Source organism: Alosa alosa, chromosome 10, assembly GCF_017589495.1.
Source record: "Alosa alosa isolate M-15738 ecotype Scorff River chromosome 10, AALO_Geno_1.1, whole genome shotgun sequence".
NCBI lineage: Eukaryota > Metazoa > Chordata > Actinopteri > Clupeiformes > Clupeidae > Alosa > Alosa alosa.
In genome coordinates, this window is record NC_063198.1 from 20,245,380 (window position 1) to 20,266,327 (window position 20,948).

At 42.0% G+C, this 20,948-nt stretch overlaps 1 protein-coding gene across 10 annotated transcripts; it reads right to left on the reverse strand.

Moving 5' to 3' along the window:
- Positions 1-4,067: 4,067 nt before the first annotated feature.
- On the reverse strand, positions 4,068-20,946 carry pbrm1 (polybromo 1). Of its 10 annotated transcripts, none has more exons than XM_048255669.1 (30): positions 20,825-20,945; positions 20,007-20,159; positions 19,804-19,901; positions 19,533-19,680; positions 19,046-19,195; positions 18,510-18,626; positions 18,359-18,427; positions 18,108-18,206; positions 17,917-18,002; positions 17,692-17,783; positions 16,371-16,587; positions 15,858-15,999; positions 15,241-15,335; positions 14,589-14,868; positions 14,105-14,210; positions 12,913-13,552; positions 10,994-11,205; positions 10,441-10,623; positions 9,780-9,937; positions 9,441-9,692; positions 8,864-9,009; positions 8,525-8,682; positions 7,843-8,026; positions 7,552-7,756; positions 6,903-7,104; positions 6,681-6,752; positions 5,976-6,131; positions 5,444-5,496; positions 4,711-4,924; positions 4,068-4,461 (listed from the first exon to the last, which is right to left on the reverse strand). In XM_048255669.1, exons 2-30 carry the CDS (start codon positions 20,142-20,144, stop codon positions 4,289-4,291), a joined length of 4,845 nt encoding a protein of 1,614 aa, XP_048111626.1. In that variant the 5' UTR covers positions 20,145-20,159; positions 20,825-20,945; the 3' UTR covers positions 4,068-4,288. The 10 variants fall into 10 exon arrangements, 9 of the variants coding, with proteins under 9 accessions (XP_048111626.1, XP_048111623.1, XP_048111624.1 ...); XM_048255666.1 differs by having other exon boundaries at positions 6,597-6,752; XM_048255667.1 differs by lacking the exon at positions 20,825-20,945 and adding an exon at positions 20,500-20,641 and having other exon boundaries at positions 6,597-6,752.
- Between the last annotated feature and the right edge of the window lie 2 nt (positions 20,947-20,948).

Genomic DNA, 20,948 nt, shown 5'->3' on the forward strand with positions numbered 1-20,948 from the left:
GAGATGTGCTTTGAGTTTTTTTCCAAACATTGTCAAGTATATTGGGTTTCAATCATGAGAGCTGGCCAGTGTATATCAAGTCCACTGACTGCTTAGGCCACACGGTCAAACTGTCCTACCACATTGTTCCAATCTAGTGTTAATTTCGTCAGACGAGACAAGAGGAAATATGTTGGTCAATTACCTTTTTTTTTTTTCATGACTAAGACGAGACGATGACGAGACGGCAGTAATGTCCTGAAACACTGACTATCTTAAGATGCATTATTGTTGACGAAAAAAGACGAGACTAAAATGTTTTGCATGAAATAAAAACTAAGAAAATCTCCCTTCATGTTCGTCTACAAAATGAGAAGACCGAATATCTAGCTGTTATGTTTTCAAAATATTCCGAATGAGTTCATACGCAACAGCTTTCCTGTAGGCTAGTCTACGTGCTGCTGCAACCCTGTGGCTGCAACACGACACTACATGGAACAAGAACACTGGAGATTTCTGCCAGAGTTAGCAAGCTAACTACCTAAGCTTTATGCCACAATGCTACATACCCAGAAGTTGAAGCTTCTCTCATACAAATTAACATCCCCCAGAATGTCCATACGAAAATGTTCAGCATGTAATGTCAACTATTCATCTAGTTAGACTGATGATGCAAAGTTTGCTAGCAAGTAAGCTAATATGGAAAGTTAAGCTAGCAGGTTAGCTATGGCTAAGATGGAGAGTCTGTTTGGGGAATGTGTTGTGTTTTGAAGCATATGCCATCTAGCTAGGCGGAGTAAAACATTAATAGTTTGGCCTACAACAGTGTTTCTCAAACTTTTTTTTTTCAGTTTCAGGACCACTTAACTAACCCTAGCTAAAAAAAAAAAATTAAAAAAAAGATTAGACTTACTTCAACAGTAGCCTATAATTAGTCTACACAATAGGCATACTCACTGAACCACCTTGCTTATTGACTTTGCACTTTGCTTATTGTGTCAGAGGATTCATACTGTATGATTTAAATTGGCATATCTTACATAGACAGTGTTGCAGAACTGTTTGGATTTACATACAAGTTATATTGCAAACAACTCATCTATATTATATTTTACCACGCCTGCTCATGGACCACTTGGGATGGCTTGCAGACCACCAGTGATCCCCCTCGGACCACACTTTGAGAAACACTGGTCTACACGAATATGACAGTGGTCCAGTCAAATCTTTTACTGTCTATGGTCAAATCCCAGCCGAGCTATAACTGTAGCTTGACTTACCTGTGCATGTAAACATACTGACTGACAAAAAATCAGAATGAGTAATTATAACAGACGAGTAGCCCTGTGGACACAATGTTGTTGGAAAATTGAGATGTGTGAAACACTATTTGACTCGACTGGTAATCAGAAATAATTTGTTATAAAAAAGACTAAAATGTGTTGACTAAAACTGACTAAGACTAAGATACCTTTAGTTTTCTTTTGACTAAAACTACACTAAAATTATGAGACTTTTAGTCGACTAAAACTTGACTAACAAAAATGATATTTGAATGACTAAATATGACAAAGACTAAAAAGGACATTTCGTCACAAGACTAAGACTAAATTAAAAATGGGTGATAAAATTAACACTATTCCAATCATTCTCTAAACCAGCAGATTTTAATTGGCGCGTCTCTTTAAGCTAATTGATTAAGACACCGGTCTTGTGAATAATTTTCTGTAGAAAGCAGATGCATCACAATTGTTTTTTTTTTTTTTTTACCTTCTAACTTGGTGTTTCCAAACAAATCAACTTTGTTTACAAGATCTTTAAAATTCTAGCATCCATGGAAAATGCATCTAGGCATGGCAAAGTCTCAAGATGAGCTTTCTGTGGCCTAACTCCTACTACATCTATTTGTTCTAAGTATTTACTAGACCTGGCACAATTCCTCAGCAGGAAAATCAGTTACTTGACATCACCGGTGTTACAGGTAGTAGGAATGGACCATTTTTGAGAGTAGGGCAAGCACAGGCGTTACTAAATATGTTAATGGAAGTCTCTGTTTTTAAGTGGAGCAGAATCAGAACCTTACTGATGTAACACCTGGGCATGCCATATTTCCATGTATATTTTGTCTTGCGTCCCAAATTATAACAACTAGGTTCTAAAATGTGGCCAGTGACAATTCTGTGGCTTTGTTTGTAGAGCCACTAGATGGTCCAAGTGAAGATGCTGAGGCTTCCACCACAACTCAGAATGCCAAACCAGACCACTTCAGCCCCCACTGTAGGGACTGGTAAGGCATGCTGTGTGTTGTAGTGTCCATCTTGTTTACAACTGCTGGCTGTTAGTGGGATTAAGCTGGCTTTTATGACCCCCCTTTTTTTTTCTTCTTGTGTGCAAAGATGGTGCAAGTGAGGATGCTGTGTTAACCACTGTACTGAATCTGCAAAATGGGACTACATCTGCCCAAGAGGGAACCACCATCACTGGTAATTATTTGTTTGGGGTTTGTCATGTTTCCTGTTGTGTAAAAATAGTCTGGAATTTCAATCTTGATCAAATGTCAGACATGGTGCTACAAGAAATGTGCAGAGTATTGTAAGTGACTATTCGTCTTGGAAGACGAATAGTAGCTTGTAGATTATAGGTCTGAGTGTAATTCTTTATATCCTAGTGTTTTGTATTTATCTCCTGTTGCCTTTGTCAAATTGAATTTTACATACCATGTAAAAATGTAGGAAGTTCATGTTGGCCCAACATGCTGTACACTTCAAATCACTTTGGCTTAAACCTTTTTAGAGCAAGGGTGCTGTAATGGAACATAGATAGTGGGCTGGCCTGGTTCATATTTCAGTCTGTAGCTTGTTCAGACTTAACCAGTAGTCACAACAAAATGTCTGGCAGTTAACCAGCCCCAGGTTGAAACAATGGCTTACTGCTTTTTATCCTTAGACTCCCATGATGACTCCTGAAGTGACTGCTCAGAATGCTAATGCTTAACTCTGTCATCTTGGGCTTTCTCCATCTTGAATTCAATAAAGGCCAGATTTTCTTATCCAACATTGTCTTTCCTTGTTTCATGATTCGGGTCCAGTTTGGTGGTCAACCTGACTAGAAACCTCTTTACTAACTCCCCTGTAGTATTAACTTTATTCGGTACTCTGAACATCATTTTGAGTTCAAAGTTATGTCTAGATTCTGTCGTTATGGGATTTGGCTATGATGCCCTCCTCTAGATTCTGTCGTTATGGGATGTATTTCTATGACTCCTTTGTCCAAAGCGACATAGAAATACAAAAACAATATAATTAAAATGTAACGGGGAGTTAGACTGTTGGTCAAACTATTATTGCTATTCTCCTTATTAAACAACAATGTCAATTCGATTAATAAAATAAGAAATGAAAACAAGGTTGGGGGGAGCAATAAACAATGTCTGTTCAATCAATAATATAAAAACAATAACATGGTAAGACTACATTAAGGAGAATATCAATAAACAATGTCAAATTAATCAACAGCCTAATGGAAATAAAACAATATTATACAAGCCATAAAACAATATTATACAAGCCATAACACATGACTCGCTTAAATAACTTTAAAATGGAATTTGGCCTCCACATATGCACAACCCTAGAAACACACCTGTTGAGGGGTAGACTGTTCCGTAGACTGGTGACAGCTGCACCAGACTCCAGAGCCTTCTGTGATCTAATCCAAGGCTGGTGATCCTTGGATGATTGGAGGGACTAACTGACTAGGGGTGGTCGATTGAGATTAGTAAGATACTGTGGAGGGTTTTGTAGGTGAGGAGGATATTTTTAAAGTGTTTTGTGACTTGACTGGCAGCCAGTGAAGCTGTGTGAGGATGGGAGTTATCTGCTGCCAGGGTTTTGTGTGTGTGAATTTGAATCTGCAGTAGTTTTACCCAATAGACTTGGTTGTCATTAGCATTGCAGTGGAAGTTGAGTCCATGGTGATGGTTTATCAGGCGGAGCATGTAAATAGTGAACAGAAGGGGGCTGACGACACTAGTTTAATAAATGACAAAATAAGGAACAGATCTTAGTGGAAAGACACGACAACACTCAGTTTGTCAACCATTTTATGAAAATGTTTCATGACCGAACAACAGTTCCCAATGCATACCAGCACATTTAAAATGTAGATACAAAACGGCATGAACACTAACCCAAGGCAATCAACTAAATGAGACAAATTTTACAAAACCATGACAAAGTGAACTTACAGTATTACAACATTAAAACTACAATGCTTCTCTGTCTGCAGGAGGGCATGAGAGGAGGAATGGCTAGATGTTGTGCAGGTTGTATGTCTGGCGGATGTTGAGCGTGTCCCGGAGCATTAGATCTCGCAGTCTCCACAGGGCGTCAGCCATAGTGGTGTGGGCTCCCTTGCTTTTCAGCCAATGGGACGGCAGACGGCTCTCCTGCTCTTTGGTCAACCGTACGTCTTTTCTGCGAGCTGAAGGACAAGACATGGGTCACATCACCTACATGGTGTCCTTCCTGTCACTGGCTTCATTTCAGGTGTAGCATACACTTGTGAGCTATCCACTACTTTATTCAGTGATGGGGAGGTGGGTCAATTGGGACAGTTGAGCGTTTATCAATAGTTAACTGATGTCAGCTGACATCATGTCCAATACAATTCAATTTATGTTAGCTTCTGCGTTCAAAGTTCTTCCATTAGCACAACGTCATAAATTGTTACCTGACAGAGTTTGGTCCCACTTGCTGACCGTGGTCGACTCTGCATTGAGTCCCTCTATGTATCGCAGGTAAGCCTCGGAGTGCAGGATTCGCTGTGGTTTGGGAGGCGGGGCCACAAATATGGGTGTGGTCGGCTGCTGTACCGCAGGCTGCCCTCCCTGACCCTGCCCTGGGTAAGGGGGCGGAGCTTGTTGCCCTTGACCAGCAATTCCCATCTGGAAGAGAAACAGCCAACTTTGAGTTACACAGTACAATTTCAAAGATTAGACTATTTTGTGATTCTTTCAATCGGCAGTCTGTTTCTGTTTCAATGCCTAAAGGTATGGTGTTCATACGGTCAATGTTCTGGACAAATGAGAAATATTGCAGCTGAGATTGAGCCATAACCAACTCTAGTCAATCAACAGATTGCTTCATGAGCAAGGAAAGGTGGGGGGTAATTTGATTGTCTGTTGACCATTATCAACAACATTTTCCCAAAATCAATGACTTACATGCCTTTCATTTGTGTAATCCTACTCTAACATCTTAATAACTCCCCGCCGAAAGAAGAGGAGCTTTAGCTCTGTATGACACTGCTGCCCTCTACATGACATGAGGCAAGTTAAGAAAATCCAGCACCTCTACAAGAAACCTAGACAGATAGATAGATAGATACCAGTACTTTATTAATCCCCAAGGGGAAATTCAAGATGGCACTATAAATGCTCCTGACATACAGTGTGTGGGTTTACCTGATTTCCATAGTGATTTCCAGCACCATGGGCTCCATTCATGCTATTCATACCTATGAGGACAGAAGCCATTAAAGCATCATCACAACAGGGGCATTTATAGAAGGCTAGCTGAGCCATAGCACTCCACAACAACTGTGTCCCATTTCAGGAAGAAATTGGTATTGGCGCCTCACATACATTACATTACACACAGATTTTTTTGTGTGCATATCCTCTAGGCAGCTGACACTTACTGCTAAAGGTATTCATTGTAGTTATTTTGTTGATAAATATGTTTTGTTTTGTTTTTCTTGCCAAAGTATAATCATACTAGGGATGGTTAAGCCATATCACTCTCTACATGACAGGACTGCAACAGCCATTGCCTTGTAGGGCCTTGACCTGCTGTATAAATGGACATGGCCAGGAACTCAGAGTTAGTATGTGGTACAGGTAGCCCCTCCAGTAAGTTAGTCTGGCAGACAGGAAGCAACTGCAAGGGCATGGCGTTTGGGTGATAGGGTGAGCTGGCGCAAAAATCTATTCTTACCCAGGTAAGGGATGCCAGGGAAACCAGGCATACCGGGAGGGAGGTGATGGGGTAAGACGGGCACACCCATGGGATATGATGGCATGCCGGGTATACTAACCATTCCATCCGGGCCCTGATGGGGCATCATAGGCGGCCCGTAGGTACCCATCATGCCTTGTTTTGGAGTGGGAAGAGCGAGGGGGAAGAGTGCCAACAAAAGAGATTCATGCATCAGTGCAACATGCAGCTACCTAAACAAAACCATGCACTATGGGAATCATACAGAGCCTATTCATGCTACGTTAGAAGACATCATGTATGAAGAGAGGTGAGACAATTCCATCCTCATGGAACACACCGACAATCTAAGACATGCAGTTATAGGAAACCACAGAAATACACTGCTGTGTACTGTGATAAAAGTGGGGATGCATTCACAGGAAATGCTTTCAGATGTGGGGGGAGTAAACGAAAACAAATAAGTTAAAGTTGAAAAATAACAAAGGATGGCAGGGAAGGAGTTTTACGTGAGGTGGCGTGACGACACAAAAAAAAAAAAACTGAGTTAGCAGTTGAGCTTCAGTATTCCAGCTTTTGAGTGTCCCCCAAGAAGGTTCATCCACGTCTCTGAGGGGTTACCTGACGCAGGGGTCATGCTGGGGTTAAGCATCCCCAAGGGGGTCGGGGGTGGCACCACCCCCATAAGCGCCCCGACTGGGATACCTGCTCTCGGGGAGTTCTGTTGCTGGGCTGCGCGCTCTCGCTCCTGCTGCTCAGCCACCTTAGCTGCCCGCTCTGCACCGGACACACACACACAAGTTTTCATTTTAAGCATTGCCTTATATTGCACATTTTGCAGAGAGAGATGTCGTGTTTTATTTCACTGTGAAAAACAATCTGGAAAAGTGACGCAACATTTTCTTCATTGACTTATCTGTCTTGTACCTTCATACTCTGCCTTTTTGTTGGTCTCCAGATTCCTCCACTCAGTCCCCACAAGCCGACTTAGCTCCCCGAAGGAGAAGTCGGGGTGCTGGGCCTTGATGACCGCACGCATCTCGCTGCTGAACAAGATGTAGCCGCTCATGTTGATCTTCCTCTTCGAGCCCTCTTTCTTGGATAGGCCCTTGATGGACTTAGGAGTCGACTGGGGTCACAAATGAGAGGGTGAGAGAGAGAGAGAGAGAGAGAGAGAGAGAGAGAGAGAAATAAAAAGCAGGAGGGAAGGAAAGATTAAAAGTTGAAAGTGGAGAAAAAGGTCATAGACAGGTTAACAGGAAAAACAGATGGGTTAATGGGAGAAGCAAAATTATTTAGAGTTGAGTTTGTCAACGAAAAAGAAAGAGAATGCAGAATGCTTTGTTGTATTGACCGTTTCAAGAGAGTTCCATTATCAGCATCATAGTTGTTCCCACAAGGCTTCTGTTTTAACACACCATATGTTATCTTAATGAAGCGGAAGTAGATTGGGAACAAAATAGAGCGTTCAAGCATTTTTTTTGTTTTTCTTGTTGAAAGGGTCTATAACACAACACTTATTTTAATCAACTCAATTGAGAATGTCCAAAGATCACTGTAGGGGAACTCGATTCACCTGAGGTGGCGTGTACGGCATCATGTCCAGGTCATTGGCCAGCGGTGTCTGAAGCTGGGGCATGGACTGGGCATCACACGTGTCTCCGTCATCATCGCCGAGCTCCTCAAGTTCCTCGTCCGTCATGTCAGCAAACTTGGCCTCCAGCTCCTCAATCTTCTTGTCCAGGAGGGGAGACGGCTCTTTCTGAGGCACTATCAGTTTCCTAGTGGAAACAGAGACAGGACATAATGCATTATAATTTGTCAAAAATGTTCTTCAAAGTGAAATAGTATTGTTCTTTTAGCTCACCTAAAGTAGTAAATCTCATCCTCAACGACTTTGGCAGATAAGGAGAAGCGTTTGAGGCCTTTAAACTTCTTCATCTGTTTCTCGCTCTCGATGTAGCGGCTCTCGCAGAGTAGAACATCCTCCTCGGGCACTTCGGTAGGGCGGCACGACAGGTAGTCCTTAAACGAGGACACCGTGCACTTTCCTAGCGGCCCAAGAGCAACGCATGAATGAATAATTCATGGAAAAACCACTCACCACTCGCAAAAACAAATTCATAAACCACTCAAAAACATAAACAATCAGCCCAACAAACAATCAACACAACAATACAACTAACAACACTGTACAATGTGTGAGTGAGCTGGCTGCAGACCTGTAGCTGCTGAATTACTCATTCACAGAGCATATCAGTAAACGTATGGATCTGAAAATTACGTGCTAGATCCTCTAAACTAAAATGACTCCAATGCACAGAAAATCATCCAATACACTTGTGTAATATAACAAGAAAGACGTAAAGCACAGGCTTTGTGGCAATTGAAGTTCTTCGCTGGAATCAGTGTTCCTAGCCCGTACTTTACACAGTGAAGTATAAAACCGACATTGATTCATCTCCATGTGAATCAAGAAGTTGCTTTTGTTTCTCTCTTCAACTCTTGAAGGTGCTCCTCGGCAACTCAAGAGCTCTGATGAGCGGTACCTGTGATGCAGGTCATGGGGCAGGATTCTTCCAGGTTGCTGAGGAAGACCTCCTTCTTGTAGAACATCTTAGTGGGCTCATGCTCTGTCTCCTCTGGGTGGATGAAGATTGGCCCGAAGAAGTATGCTGCTCCATCTCGAACCCACATCCTCTCAATCCTGCCGAGCACAACATGAGAGATCCTTTCACTCAGGCAACCATTCATTTAGTCAGTGCAGTATTGAAAAATGCTTAACACAATTTCATACAAATTGAGCAGCGTATTACAATGGACCACTAGCCAGAGGATCAACGCAGCCACCAGGGAATCGCAGACATTTAGATTGTGTTATTTCGCACCTGCCCACTCGGTGGCGCACTAGCCCATGAGAGCGGATGTAGACACAGTCTCCCACTTTCAGCCACATCTCATTGTAGCAGAGCTGTTCATAGTACTGACAGCCGGGCTCACCATTGGCCATGTCCATAGTCACATCCTCTCTCTCCTGCAAAAGCAAAAGCATTATTAATCCCTATTTGCAATTTATGTTTTAGGACCAGAGGAAAGGCTCAAGTGAATTAAAAGTATGCACTCTAGGAGTGCACTACTAAACTAATATCATCATAATATTACATCTCCACAAGATGTTGATTATTGAAGAAAAACTATGATTATTATTAGATATTAATGAATAAGGATAATGTAATGGGCCGGGAGAGTGATATAACATCGTAATTCGCTCAATAAAGAGTCCTAAGATTTCTGGAGTGATAAGCCATATCAGATCATGACCTCAGATATATTAATGATAACATACGGATGTACATGTCATATTACCGAGTACCTCCAAGAAAGGTACTCCTATTGGTGCAAGCATTAAAACATTCGACCTACAGCTAAGCCACTTTCAAAAGACATCATACTATGTGTGGCCACCTTATCTATGATGGATGGTCCTTGTTTATCATCCTCAGCCGGCTCAGGGGGCTTCTCATCACTCTTAGGGGCAAACATTGAGGCAACCCGGACCACTGGCAGTGGAACCTCACGAGGGACAAACTTCAAAGAGCTCAGAGGCATGGTCCACATTTTGATCTTCTTGAAGGACTTGGTCTTGGCTGAGTAACGAGACTCGCAGACAAAGACATCCTCTGCCCTGAAGCCTTCTGGGTGCAGCTTGAAGTATTCCTGCAGTGTTTTATAAAGAACACAATTGATATGAGAGCCCACAAATACATATTTTACAGATGAATGCTGATCTAAATTCAAATATACCTTGACAAACATGACCACACATTTCCCAAGTATTTTGCTGACAGGCACTTTGTTGTAGTAGTCACTCTTAAAGACTTCCTTCTCCAGAAACTTCCGTGTAGCAAGATGGAAGGTTTCATTAGGTCTGTAGAACCAGCAGCCATACAGCCATTTCTCACCTGAGCAAAATGAATATGACACTTTTTTATTATTATGAAACATGTCCCTTAGCATGGTCCAGGAAACTCCCCAGGGAAACATCCAAACAACGTGTAGTTTGCTTCAAAAAAATAGTTTAAAGACATAGTCTTCAGTCTTCAAACATGACTTTAAGGTGATGATGCAACTTTTTAAGCAATGTTGCTGGGCAACCACATAACCAGTTCCATGTGTTCTGATTGGATGATAATGAAAATGTACCTGCTGATGTGGTGGTCAATATCAATAGGAACGTGCCAGAATACACAATGCAGAACGTTGCCTAGCAAAATTGCTCAAAAAGTTGCCTTGTGTATCATAAGCTTTAGAGTACTATGTCACTGAAGTGGTAAGTTAAGATACAATTGTGTAAAAGGTGTTTAGCAAACCCTTTTATCCAAAGTGACCCAAGCTCAACACTTAATTCCTGAGGTCAAAATACATCAAAGTCAATGTGAAAGTAAGAGCAAAGTAAGCCCTTTACCAGCATCGTCCTGCCACAGGCGTTCAATGCAGACGATGTGAGGCTGCAGGCTCTGCTCGGCGGGCTCCACATAGACGTAGTCCCCCACGTGGTACATGTTGTCCTTGAAGCTGCAGTCCTGACTGTAGGTGCGCTGCACGCCCTGCCAGGGCCCTCCTGACGAGTCCTCACTCCTCTCAGCCTCTGTTGTACGTGAGGGAATAAAATTAGGAGTGAAGTTCAACTGGAGTTCAATCACTAAGGGCAGAGTCCAGCGCTGTGGTATTCTTGAGAGCTGAATAACATCAATTTCATGTACAATTGTTATGACGTTTCTAGTTTGATCAAATGTTTACAAATATTAGTGTCATTAACTCTGATGATGCTCATGAATTTGGCATACTTTTATTCAAAGAAGCCGATAACTGATACTGATACTGATTATCAGTAGTTGTCCGTGTTTTAGTTAGTGAATCCATTTTGTTCAGGTCTCCTATTTCTAAAAGAGGACACAAAACTGTGCTTTTCTGCACATTTGCCACAGAATGAGTCACAGAGAAGTGGGGGCGAGTACCTTTCTTCTCTTCTTCTCGTTTGAGCTTGTCCTCCTCCAGCTCCTTGGGGAGCTTCTCTTTTTTCTCTTTCTCCACGTCGCTGTGGAGGTGCTTGGAGGTGTAGCTGAGGGCGGGGGACATCAGGATCTCGCCGTTCTTGCACAGCTCGTCCCGGATACGGATGAAAAACTGCTGCAGCTCCACTGCATCCTCAAAGATCTCAGAGTCTGTCCTGCACAAGTCATTACAAATATAGGGCATAAGCAGAAGGAGTAGCAGTGGTATCTAGCAGTGGCATCTCTCTAGCCATGGTCAGCTATACGCTTCCCTGTCGTCGCTGAGTGGCCTGACATTTTTCTTGTCTGAGGAAAACATTATGAACTATGGTGTTCCAGACTAGATCTCCCTGAAAGAAAATCTAGGTGGGTGGGGCCAGGCTATGTTGGAAAATATATTTAATGACCCAGGTGAAACACCATAATTTAATTAACTACTTATGCATATGTCAAAATATAACCTACAGCATGCAGAAATTAAAAACATTATCGATAGTATGCTGTAAGTTTTATTTAAACTTCTCCAAATACACTTTTTTTTCAGAGAGAGAGAGAGAGAGAGAGAGAGAGAGAAGGAGAGAGTTGTAATACAAGAAACACCATTTTTCCTGACTAAGGCCATCCTTAAAAATATTTTCGTTTTGCCGTAACCCGACCGACCCTGTCAATTTAGAACCGACCCAAATATTTATTTTTTCCCCTTTTAGTCCGACCGACTTGCCGGTTGTAAACTTGCGTTAATACCGACCGATTGTTTTTTACTCTAAACAACCAATACAAATGCAATAAAATAATATTTATTTTAGTAGGCCCAAGTATTGTGAATATAAATTGCCTACATGCAAACGTCGCTCACTTAAATAAAACCCTGTGGCGTCATCTCTACACCATTGGTTTTACGCATGTCACACTATGGCCTACGCTTCGTTTCATTCACACAAACTGATGACGCTTTTACTTGGCATGAAGTTCTGGAAGAACTGTGGCCAGATCTTTTCTCATCCCTTCTCCCCCCCTAGTCTAACGGTGACCGTGTCGGAGTATAGAAATTGGTTGTGGTCTATTTAGCATTTCTCAAAATATGGGTCCGCAACATGGAGACTGCTTGTCCGCGGAGTCGTGGAGTGAAATTTGGCCCGGTGCTTCATTTGATAATTTGCTGCGCAGTTGATCAAGAAACCGCGGATCGACGAAAAAATAAAACAAACGTTTCTGCTATCGATGTCATTAAACATGGAGCCCTACAATTAAGTGGTATGAGCATTCATTCAATGCGCGTCTGCGTGAGAGAAACTGAAACTAATCGATAACGATGGTATCAAAGCTCCGCTTCAACCTGTTGGAAGGCTATTTATGTAATTAACGAAACTTAATAGAACGACGTTGTTTTTTGGAACTTCCTTAGAAACAGAGCAGAGACTGTATGATACACTGTATAGCATTGAGTATTGTAGGCCTATAGTCAAATTTCAATATAACGTGGCCAAGAGCTTGTAGCCTTCTTTCTGGGTACATGTAGATGAGCCCTATGACCCCAAAGTCTGCCATGACCGGGCCTCAGGTCAAAGAAGTTTGAGAAAGGCTGGTCTATATAACCTGCATCAGAATGAGGTTTGCAATGGTGCTCCTGAAGGTGCGGGTTTGAAGACCCAGTCAGTTACATCCGCGATATGCACATTTGTGTAAATGCATTCCCTACGTAATCACCATGACCAAAATTGTACTTTTTTTTTACTTTGAATCTTGAAAAAAAAAAATATTGACCTACCTACCGACCCATTTTTAATTTTTTTTGGCTGTTACTGCAAACAAAAATATTTTTAAGGATGGCCTAAGCACAACACACTGTCCTAAATGCAGGTTTGGCATTGTTGATGTCGTACCTGTGCAGGCGTCGGGCCTTCTCCAGCACCTCAAACATGTGATCCTGGAACACGTCCAGCCTCTTGTAGCTTCCCTTGTCCACATTCGCCCTGATGATCTCGAAGTTCAGTGGCGGCCGGTCTGCATTGGCCGGGTCGGTGGCAGGGATCTCCGCCAGCGAGTCGCTGTAGCAACGGCCCTCGTCATCCTGGTGCCCGAGCACGGACACGAAGAGGCTGCGGATGAGGTCCTGGATGAGGCGCGCCACGTCAGGCACGTGCGCGTCATCGCCGCCCTCCAGGTCGCGCCGCGTCTCCAGCAGCACCTTGTGCAGCACCAGCGCGTCCTTGTAGATGAGCGACTCGGGCTCGTTGTAGGTGCAGGCGTTGTTGAACATGAGCACCAGGTCCTCGACCAGCGCGTCCACGTCCTGGTACTTGTTGGCCAGCATGTGGCTCTTGACCTTCTCCATGTCCACGGGCTTCTTGATGGCCACGTAGTAGTCGGGCAACTCGGCTCGCGACGGCAGACGCAGGAAGATGGTGCTGAGGCGGCGGCCGCGCTTGTCCGTGTAGTTCTTCACGGCCTCGTAGAGCTCGTTCAGCTTCTGCTGCAGGGGGGTCAGGTACTTGGACTTCTTCGGGGAGATGCCGCTCTTCCCTGTCATCAGTCAAGTAATAAAGTGTAGAATTTCAGTGAAACTCAGTGAAGTAAGGTGAACATCACGTGTTAAACCTTCCGAGAATGTATATTCTACCTTTACTTTATAATACGTTCTATTTAAACAAATGTAATTATATAGTGGTGATTAAATATACTCTTATTGGATATCTCTGCTTATGTGAACACCCAACAAATAGAGCAAGTAGTGCATGCTGGGATGCAATGCTGGAGCTTCCGTATGAGGGAATGCTGATCAGTGTGCTGAGCTGTGCTCTATAACCTAATGCAGCTTCAATCTTGTGAATATCCTCATAAATCAATTAATGCATTGTTCTTTTAGTCAGCATCCACATAAACCTATGAAAATCTCACAACAGTCCACATGAAAGCGCCTCATTATAGCAAGCATGGTCTTGAGCAAGAAACTGTACAAAGAGCACAATAAAACATCAGAGAGAAAATGAAACTTTTGAAATTATGAATTACCGTATTCATTTACTTTTATTTTATTTATATCTTTTTCATATCAGTGGTGTTTCAGTCACTTACTTATTTTTAGCTTTGGGGAAATGATGTCATCCTCGTCAGGTATGGGCCCCAGCTCTCTTCTTTTCTCCCTCAAAATCTTTTCCAGGATGTTGGCATCGTTATACACCTGAGAGACGAGCCGCAGATGTAATGAGCAGTCATGTAATGCTCGTGGTACAAACCTTCAGCCTATTTCACATCTATATGAAGCAAAGGCAGGACAAGGCACCAAAGCATAAAAAGCAAGAGGTATTTGCAAGTATTTGCCCCCGATCACTTTGTCACAGTATGTTCTGGTATGAAGATAATGTATGCATGTGTTCATACATAATGTATGCATGTGTTTGTTACCTTTGGGGTATTTAGGTAATGTGTATCATTTAAACAGAGCTATTCTTATACACAACACCATATCAGACCTGAAATAGTTTTTAATCACCACCATCAACACTGACCTGCTGCATTATAAATGTACCATACAAAAGTTGGGTCTTTAGAGCCCTACCTGGGACCCCTCCTCGTTGTAGTGTCTGGCGTTGCGGAACATGAGCCGCATGTCCTCCATCATGGTCTCCTCGCTCATGTACTTGTCCGAGCGGATGTTGTGGTCGATGGTGCGAAGATCCATAGGTTCCAGGATGATCTTGTAGTAGTCGGGGTAGTCCTTCTTGGAAGGCTTGACCATGAAGAGGTCACAAAGTCTGCGGCCAGTATTCATCTCTCGCACCTCTGTCACCGTTGCAAACAGCACCTTCATACGGTTCTTCTTAGTGTTCTTCTTGTGACTGGAAAAGCCAAACGGGCGTTTTCTCGACATTATGAAGAAACACACGTCTCACAGTCATGTGTCAAACAGCACACTATTGCGTTATTGATATCAAGACAACAAGCTCATCAACACCTAAACACAATGAGGAAGACACACTAACTTCATTTTTTGACATTGCAATTGGTTTTCTATTAAAGCATGAGGTCACAACAGATAAACCAACCAACTGTCCAGCAACCAGGCTCCTGAGGAAAGAAACCCAGGATCTGAACATAGCTAATATCATGCTTCACTTCACTGCAGCAACAGAAGAATCACACAGGTCATGGGAATCGCACAGTAATTCAGATTGTTTGTTTGAGATGCAAATGAGCAGAGCCAGCTGTACCTCTTCCTCTTGGTGGTGCCGCCGTCGGACATGGTGGAGGAGAGCATGCTGTCCCTGTCCTCGTCTCCACTTCTCAAAAGCTCCTTTCTTTTCAGCTGAGGAAAATGAAACACCACATTCACACCCACACACACACATACACACACACACACAGAATGCAGACACGCATTAATATTTACAAGCCCTATCCTCCTGCCCCCTCATTCTCATTAATATTTATCAGCAGCTTTTCCCTCTCTCCTGGATGTAATTGGAAATACTGTACAGAATCCTGTAAATACACGTCTGCACACAAGTGTGGGCTAGGGTTGGCTTATCATGCTAAGAACTATTTGCTAAGAATTATTTTTGAAAGAAATACAAAGATATCTTAAAGACTTCTTGCAGACATTCCTGGGATTAGTAATGCAGCCTCAATCAAATCTATAGTTTCAATCTATTCTATGTGCTGTATCTAAAACAATAAAGCTGTATTTCACACTACTTTAACTGAATTTAAACTGGCCAATTCTGACCATCTTTCTGCTTTGCAAGGGTAGCAGAGCATAAATATTTCAAGGGTGAAACTGAAGGTCACTTTAAGGTTTCCAATAGTATTGTATGGCCTTGGCACTGACCTGTAGAACGTGCTGCAGTTTCAGGGCCCTCTTGTAGATATGGGAGTGGGGGACATTGTAACGCTTAGCATTCTCAAACATCATCATGAGATCAGCCTCCATATGCTCAATGCTCTCATATTCATTGTTTTTCAACTTGATTCTATGGAAAATGAAGGAGAACAGTTTGCTGGTGATCATTCTGCATGTTACAACTTTATGATGACAGTGGATAAAATACCCTTAAATACTAAACTTTGAGCACAGAGACTAGGCACAGTGCCATTAATTGTACTAGTGATAAAGATATAGGTGCGTATTTTAATCTGCATTTATTCAGCTAGGCAATCAAACTAGATCGACTTACCCTATTAGATAACTCAACATCCATACATACATACAATACACCTGATGCATATTCACTGAGGCATCAGTGAAACACGACATTGAAACATGACCGTTTTTATTTGTTGCAGCAAACAGACACTGGTTACATTACCAAGAGAACTGTCTTCCCGTGAGCACTCTGCTTACTGAATCTGCTGGAAGGAAATGGGCTGGCTGATCTGCTGGTAGTAGTCGGGGTAGTCCTTCCTGGAAGGCAGCTGAAAGAAGGGCTCGGCGATGAGCTGGCCCTGGCTGTTCCTGCCCCCACGCACTGCCTCGTACAGCTGGAAGATGGGGTTGCTTATGTCCATGCTGTAGTGGATGCTCTCTGCCTCTGACTCGCCCTCGTCATAGTGGACTGACCCTGCCATGATGATAGGATTACGAAAGGCACAAGGATAATAGGATTACTAGGTCAAGTAGCCTTCATTAATGATCTTATGATTCTAAAGCCATGGCATGGTTGGGTAAATTAGGCTGCCAGTAGAAGATCATTACAGTATGAAGCTACAATATAGCACATTAAACTCCAATCCATTTGGACATCTAAACTGATGTACAAAGTGATGCGAGTCAAAACTTATAAACTTAAATCAGAACAATGGTAAAGTTCCGATACTGTTTGATACCAAATCAATAAACAAGGCAAACTGCCACTCCCTTGCAATAGCATCTTTGCACCTGAAAGATACAAGAGCCGCTTTTAGACATGACGTCCAGACAATGCCCTGGTAATTGACCCTCACGCACGGTCATTGCCAGTGTGGGTCTTGTTCATACCTGAGTAAATAGTCTGAATGGTTTAGCTGAGGAGGTTGACGCACTGTAGGCTACTGTCGGGGTATGGTGAGTCGTCCCCACTTGTCCAAAGATGCACGTGCAAGAATATCCTGTAGCTTGAAAGTTGCCCTCTTAGGACCGTCTTTTCTTTCTCCTAAGTTATCGTCCTCATCCAACTACCAATATAGAACCAACTTTATGTGCATAACACAGGGAGAACAGTAGCCTATATCGATACTTCCCTTCTTTGCAAAATAGTGCCAGTTTGTCATGAACGAGAATTAATGGATGGATTTTATTATGATATAAGTCATAACCTTATAAACTACAGATAAACCAAGTGGACACTATCAGCCTCGCACGACAAAGATGTGAATTTACTCGAGTCTCACCCTTTTGTATTCAGATATACGTTCATCCCGTGACATCCGGACTTAGTTCTAGGGTACAAGTAGGGTAAGGCCCAGGTGATGTCTATGTCAAATAATGCGGACAATTGTGTTGATACATATAGACCATCCATGTGACATCTAGATCATTTCCAGATTCCAGTCTATGTCTGAAAGGGGCTCAAGTGTTCTCAGAGAGGAACACAAGTGAATAGGAGCACACTTGCTAGCCGGTGGTTGTTTATTTTGTCTGGAGTCAGTAGAGAGGGGGAGGGGAAGAACAGAGCACAAAGTCCTACCAGTGAGGATGGCATCCTCCTCACCCTCCGAGCCATACTGCAATGCCATGGTGATGGCTGAGAGACGGTCTCCTTGAGCTGATCGTCTGTTCCTACCAAGAAAGCCGAGCATACAGTAGCAACACTGTGCAATTACACCTATTACACATAGCCTCCACAACCACTGGGGTTGTAATGTAATTAGTTTAATACTTAGTTTAATACTATAGATGGGGGGGCATCTACCTTATTCGTATGCTGGACTTAATAGGCTCAGCGTGCTCAAGTTCTGCCCTTCTTTGGGCAAAAACCTTTTTGAGAGTGTTGGCGTCCTGTGCACAAATCATAAAAAACTAAAGTTAGGTTAGGGATATAAAAATTCAACACATTTTGCAGGGCTAATGTATTAACCATCTGAGGCTACAAACACATCCTACCTTGAAAACCTGTGATCCAGGTTCATTATAGGTCTTGGCATTTTTTACCAAGAGATCTATGTCCTTTGACATAGCATGGGGACTTCTATAAAAATTAATCTGCGAAATAAATAAAAATATGGTTAGTTGTACACTAAGAACTCTACATATTTATATTAATCTATATATATATATATATATATATATATATATATATATATATATATATATATATATATATATATATATATATATATAATAATTTTGTTTACCTGTATCTTTTGAGCAATGGTCTTCAGATCAATTGGCTCCTTAATAATCTCATAGTAATCTGGATATTGCTAAAGAATAAAATGCATATGTGAAAAAAACTAATAAACTAATAAAGAGGAATTATGTATCACAAGTTAAGCCATCTCATACCACTTTAGAGGGCAACCTCTGGAAGAGCTCACTGACAAGTCTTCCAGAAGGCTCTGTGTAAGACACCACAGCATCAAGAAGCTGTTCCAGGGCATCCTTCAGACAGGTGGGTGCAGACTGTCAATAGAAGTCAAACAAATATTCAAACTGAGAGGGCTTCCAAAAATAGATAGATAGATAGATAGATAGATAGATACTTTATTGATCCCCAAGGGAAAATTCAAGAAATTCAAAATTAGAATATCATAAAAGAATATCATATCAGCAAGGGCCATGAACGAAGTTATGAGATATGTACAATATAGGCACAATACATATATTTAAATAAGGGTGATTTGTGGACAAATAAAATAAAATGTATTTAAAATAAAACAAATGTACTGTAGTTAAATTGTTAAAATTGGCTGATATGTAGGCAATACACAGGGTGGTCCCTGGCACCTATCTCAAGCCACAACGATTTTAATGGCCTAGTGGCCTTCGTGTAGTTTTGAATGGTAAAATATGCTTCAAATTTCAAGCACTGCTCCCCCCACCTCTTCCTCATTGGACACTCCTGGGTGTTCTTGGCCATCATCACCATCCTCATCTTCGTCATCGTAGTCACCCCTCTGCACAAACTCATTCTTAGTGCGAATGTACAGGTCCCACAGTTTGCAGGCTGCCCTGTACTCTGGAGTCTCCGGCTACAGAGTTTAAGACAGAATGGAATTCAAGTGTTATCAGTGTCTGGTGTCTCTCTTTGGTACATTTCAGGGTCATGGTATAACAAGTTGAGGTAGTTGCAGGGATTCTCTCTGTCAGTCACTTTTTTTCCACCTCCTCAAATCTTTAGTATAACTTGAAAATACAAAATAATTCATACACATTCCAAAGCTGGCCATTACCCCCCCAAGTTTATTAAATAACTTAGATGTCATTAAACAATGTAATAGTTATTAGTAATGGCACAATCACAAACACACTATTTGCTCACTAAACATTTGCACTCTCCTAGATTATTTTTAATATGTTGAGGATTACCTTGTAATAAGCCTTAGCATTGTTGAATAAGAGATGAAAGTCGCTAGTGATTTGCTCCACATCGTCATACTCCTCCATTTTCAGTTTCTGCTGGATTTTCATCATGTCAATTGGTTGAGACACCACATCATAGTAATCGGGTTGGTTCCTTTGCGATTGACAGAAGACAAGAAAAAAACTTATCAACATTTCCATTAGATCGAATTCAACATTCTGAGAAGATGTTCTTTTCTCGTCCCTCAAGTGTGAGTACAATGGTTTCATGACCCACCTTCTCTTTGGTGCGCGAATAAACAGTTCACAAAGCATTCTGCCCTGGTCATCTTTGTAGTCTCGAATAGTGTTGTACAGTTCATGGCACACGGCAATCTGTTTGAGGGAAGGCATCAGCCAGATGTACAATTTAAGAGTGTGCTAGGGCAGGGACATAAGCATGCCGAATGAACTGAGCCGAATGGCCCTGGGCGCACTTACAGGATCAACAGTAGGAATATTTGATGTTCTTCTTCTTTTCCGACTGGTTGAAGGCATTGGTGTGGTTTGACCATCATCGAAGTCCCCGCCACTAACGCTACTTGAAGGAGAAGTGGCTCTCCTTCGTTTGGAGCCCATAACGTTGTATAGTTCCTAAGTAATTAAACAATAGGTTAAGTTTCGGTAAGGCATTGATTAGCCAGGGGGAAAAATATCTAGTACAGCTTTCATATTTTTCATCTTGTCAATGAATGAAGCTAAAACAGTTTTCTTGTCACATTACTTGTCTACGACGTGACGAATTAAGTCTAAAACCGTTCATAAATTAACTGACATTTGACTATCTCTTCATTATGTCACTGGTTGGCTAACTAATGTTATCTTTTCTGACAGATGTTTAATCAAAATTGCGGGTGTCTTCGCCGTCTTATCTCGTTGTCTTGTGGTGACAGGCCCAGCGCGAAGGATGCCAGTTTATAACGGTCCAATTAACCTGTCAGTGCCTTTTCTCAGTTGTCCTGAGTATGGTACATAAAACAACGGCTCACTGAGGTAACGACATCACCAGCTATAGTTGAGGGCTAACGGGAGTTCGTTCATACATGCCAAACTAGCCGTTCTGTCTGCAGTAACTGGTTTGTTAAGCTGACAGGTTTAGGTGCCAAAATCCCTCGTAACCAATAGCGTCAAGAACACAAAAAACAAAGAGGGAATTCTTCTGTAGACATTGCCCATTTTGCTAGCTAGCGATGTACATAGAAAAGAAAAACGTGCATATGCAACGTCAATAACGTTGTGAGATGCTTTGCAAATCTTACCTTTTGCAGAGTTTCTGTAAAAATTTAGCTAATGATGCTTTTCACGCAATACCAAATCATTCGGATGAGTTGATTGATTTATTAGAGAAAAAATTAACCCTTTCATGACCAAACAACGGAAGCG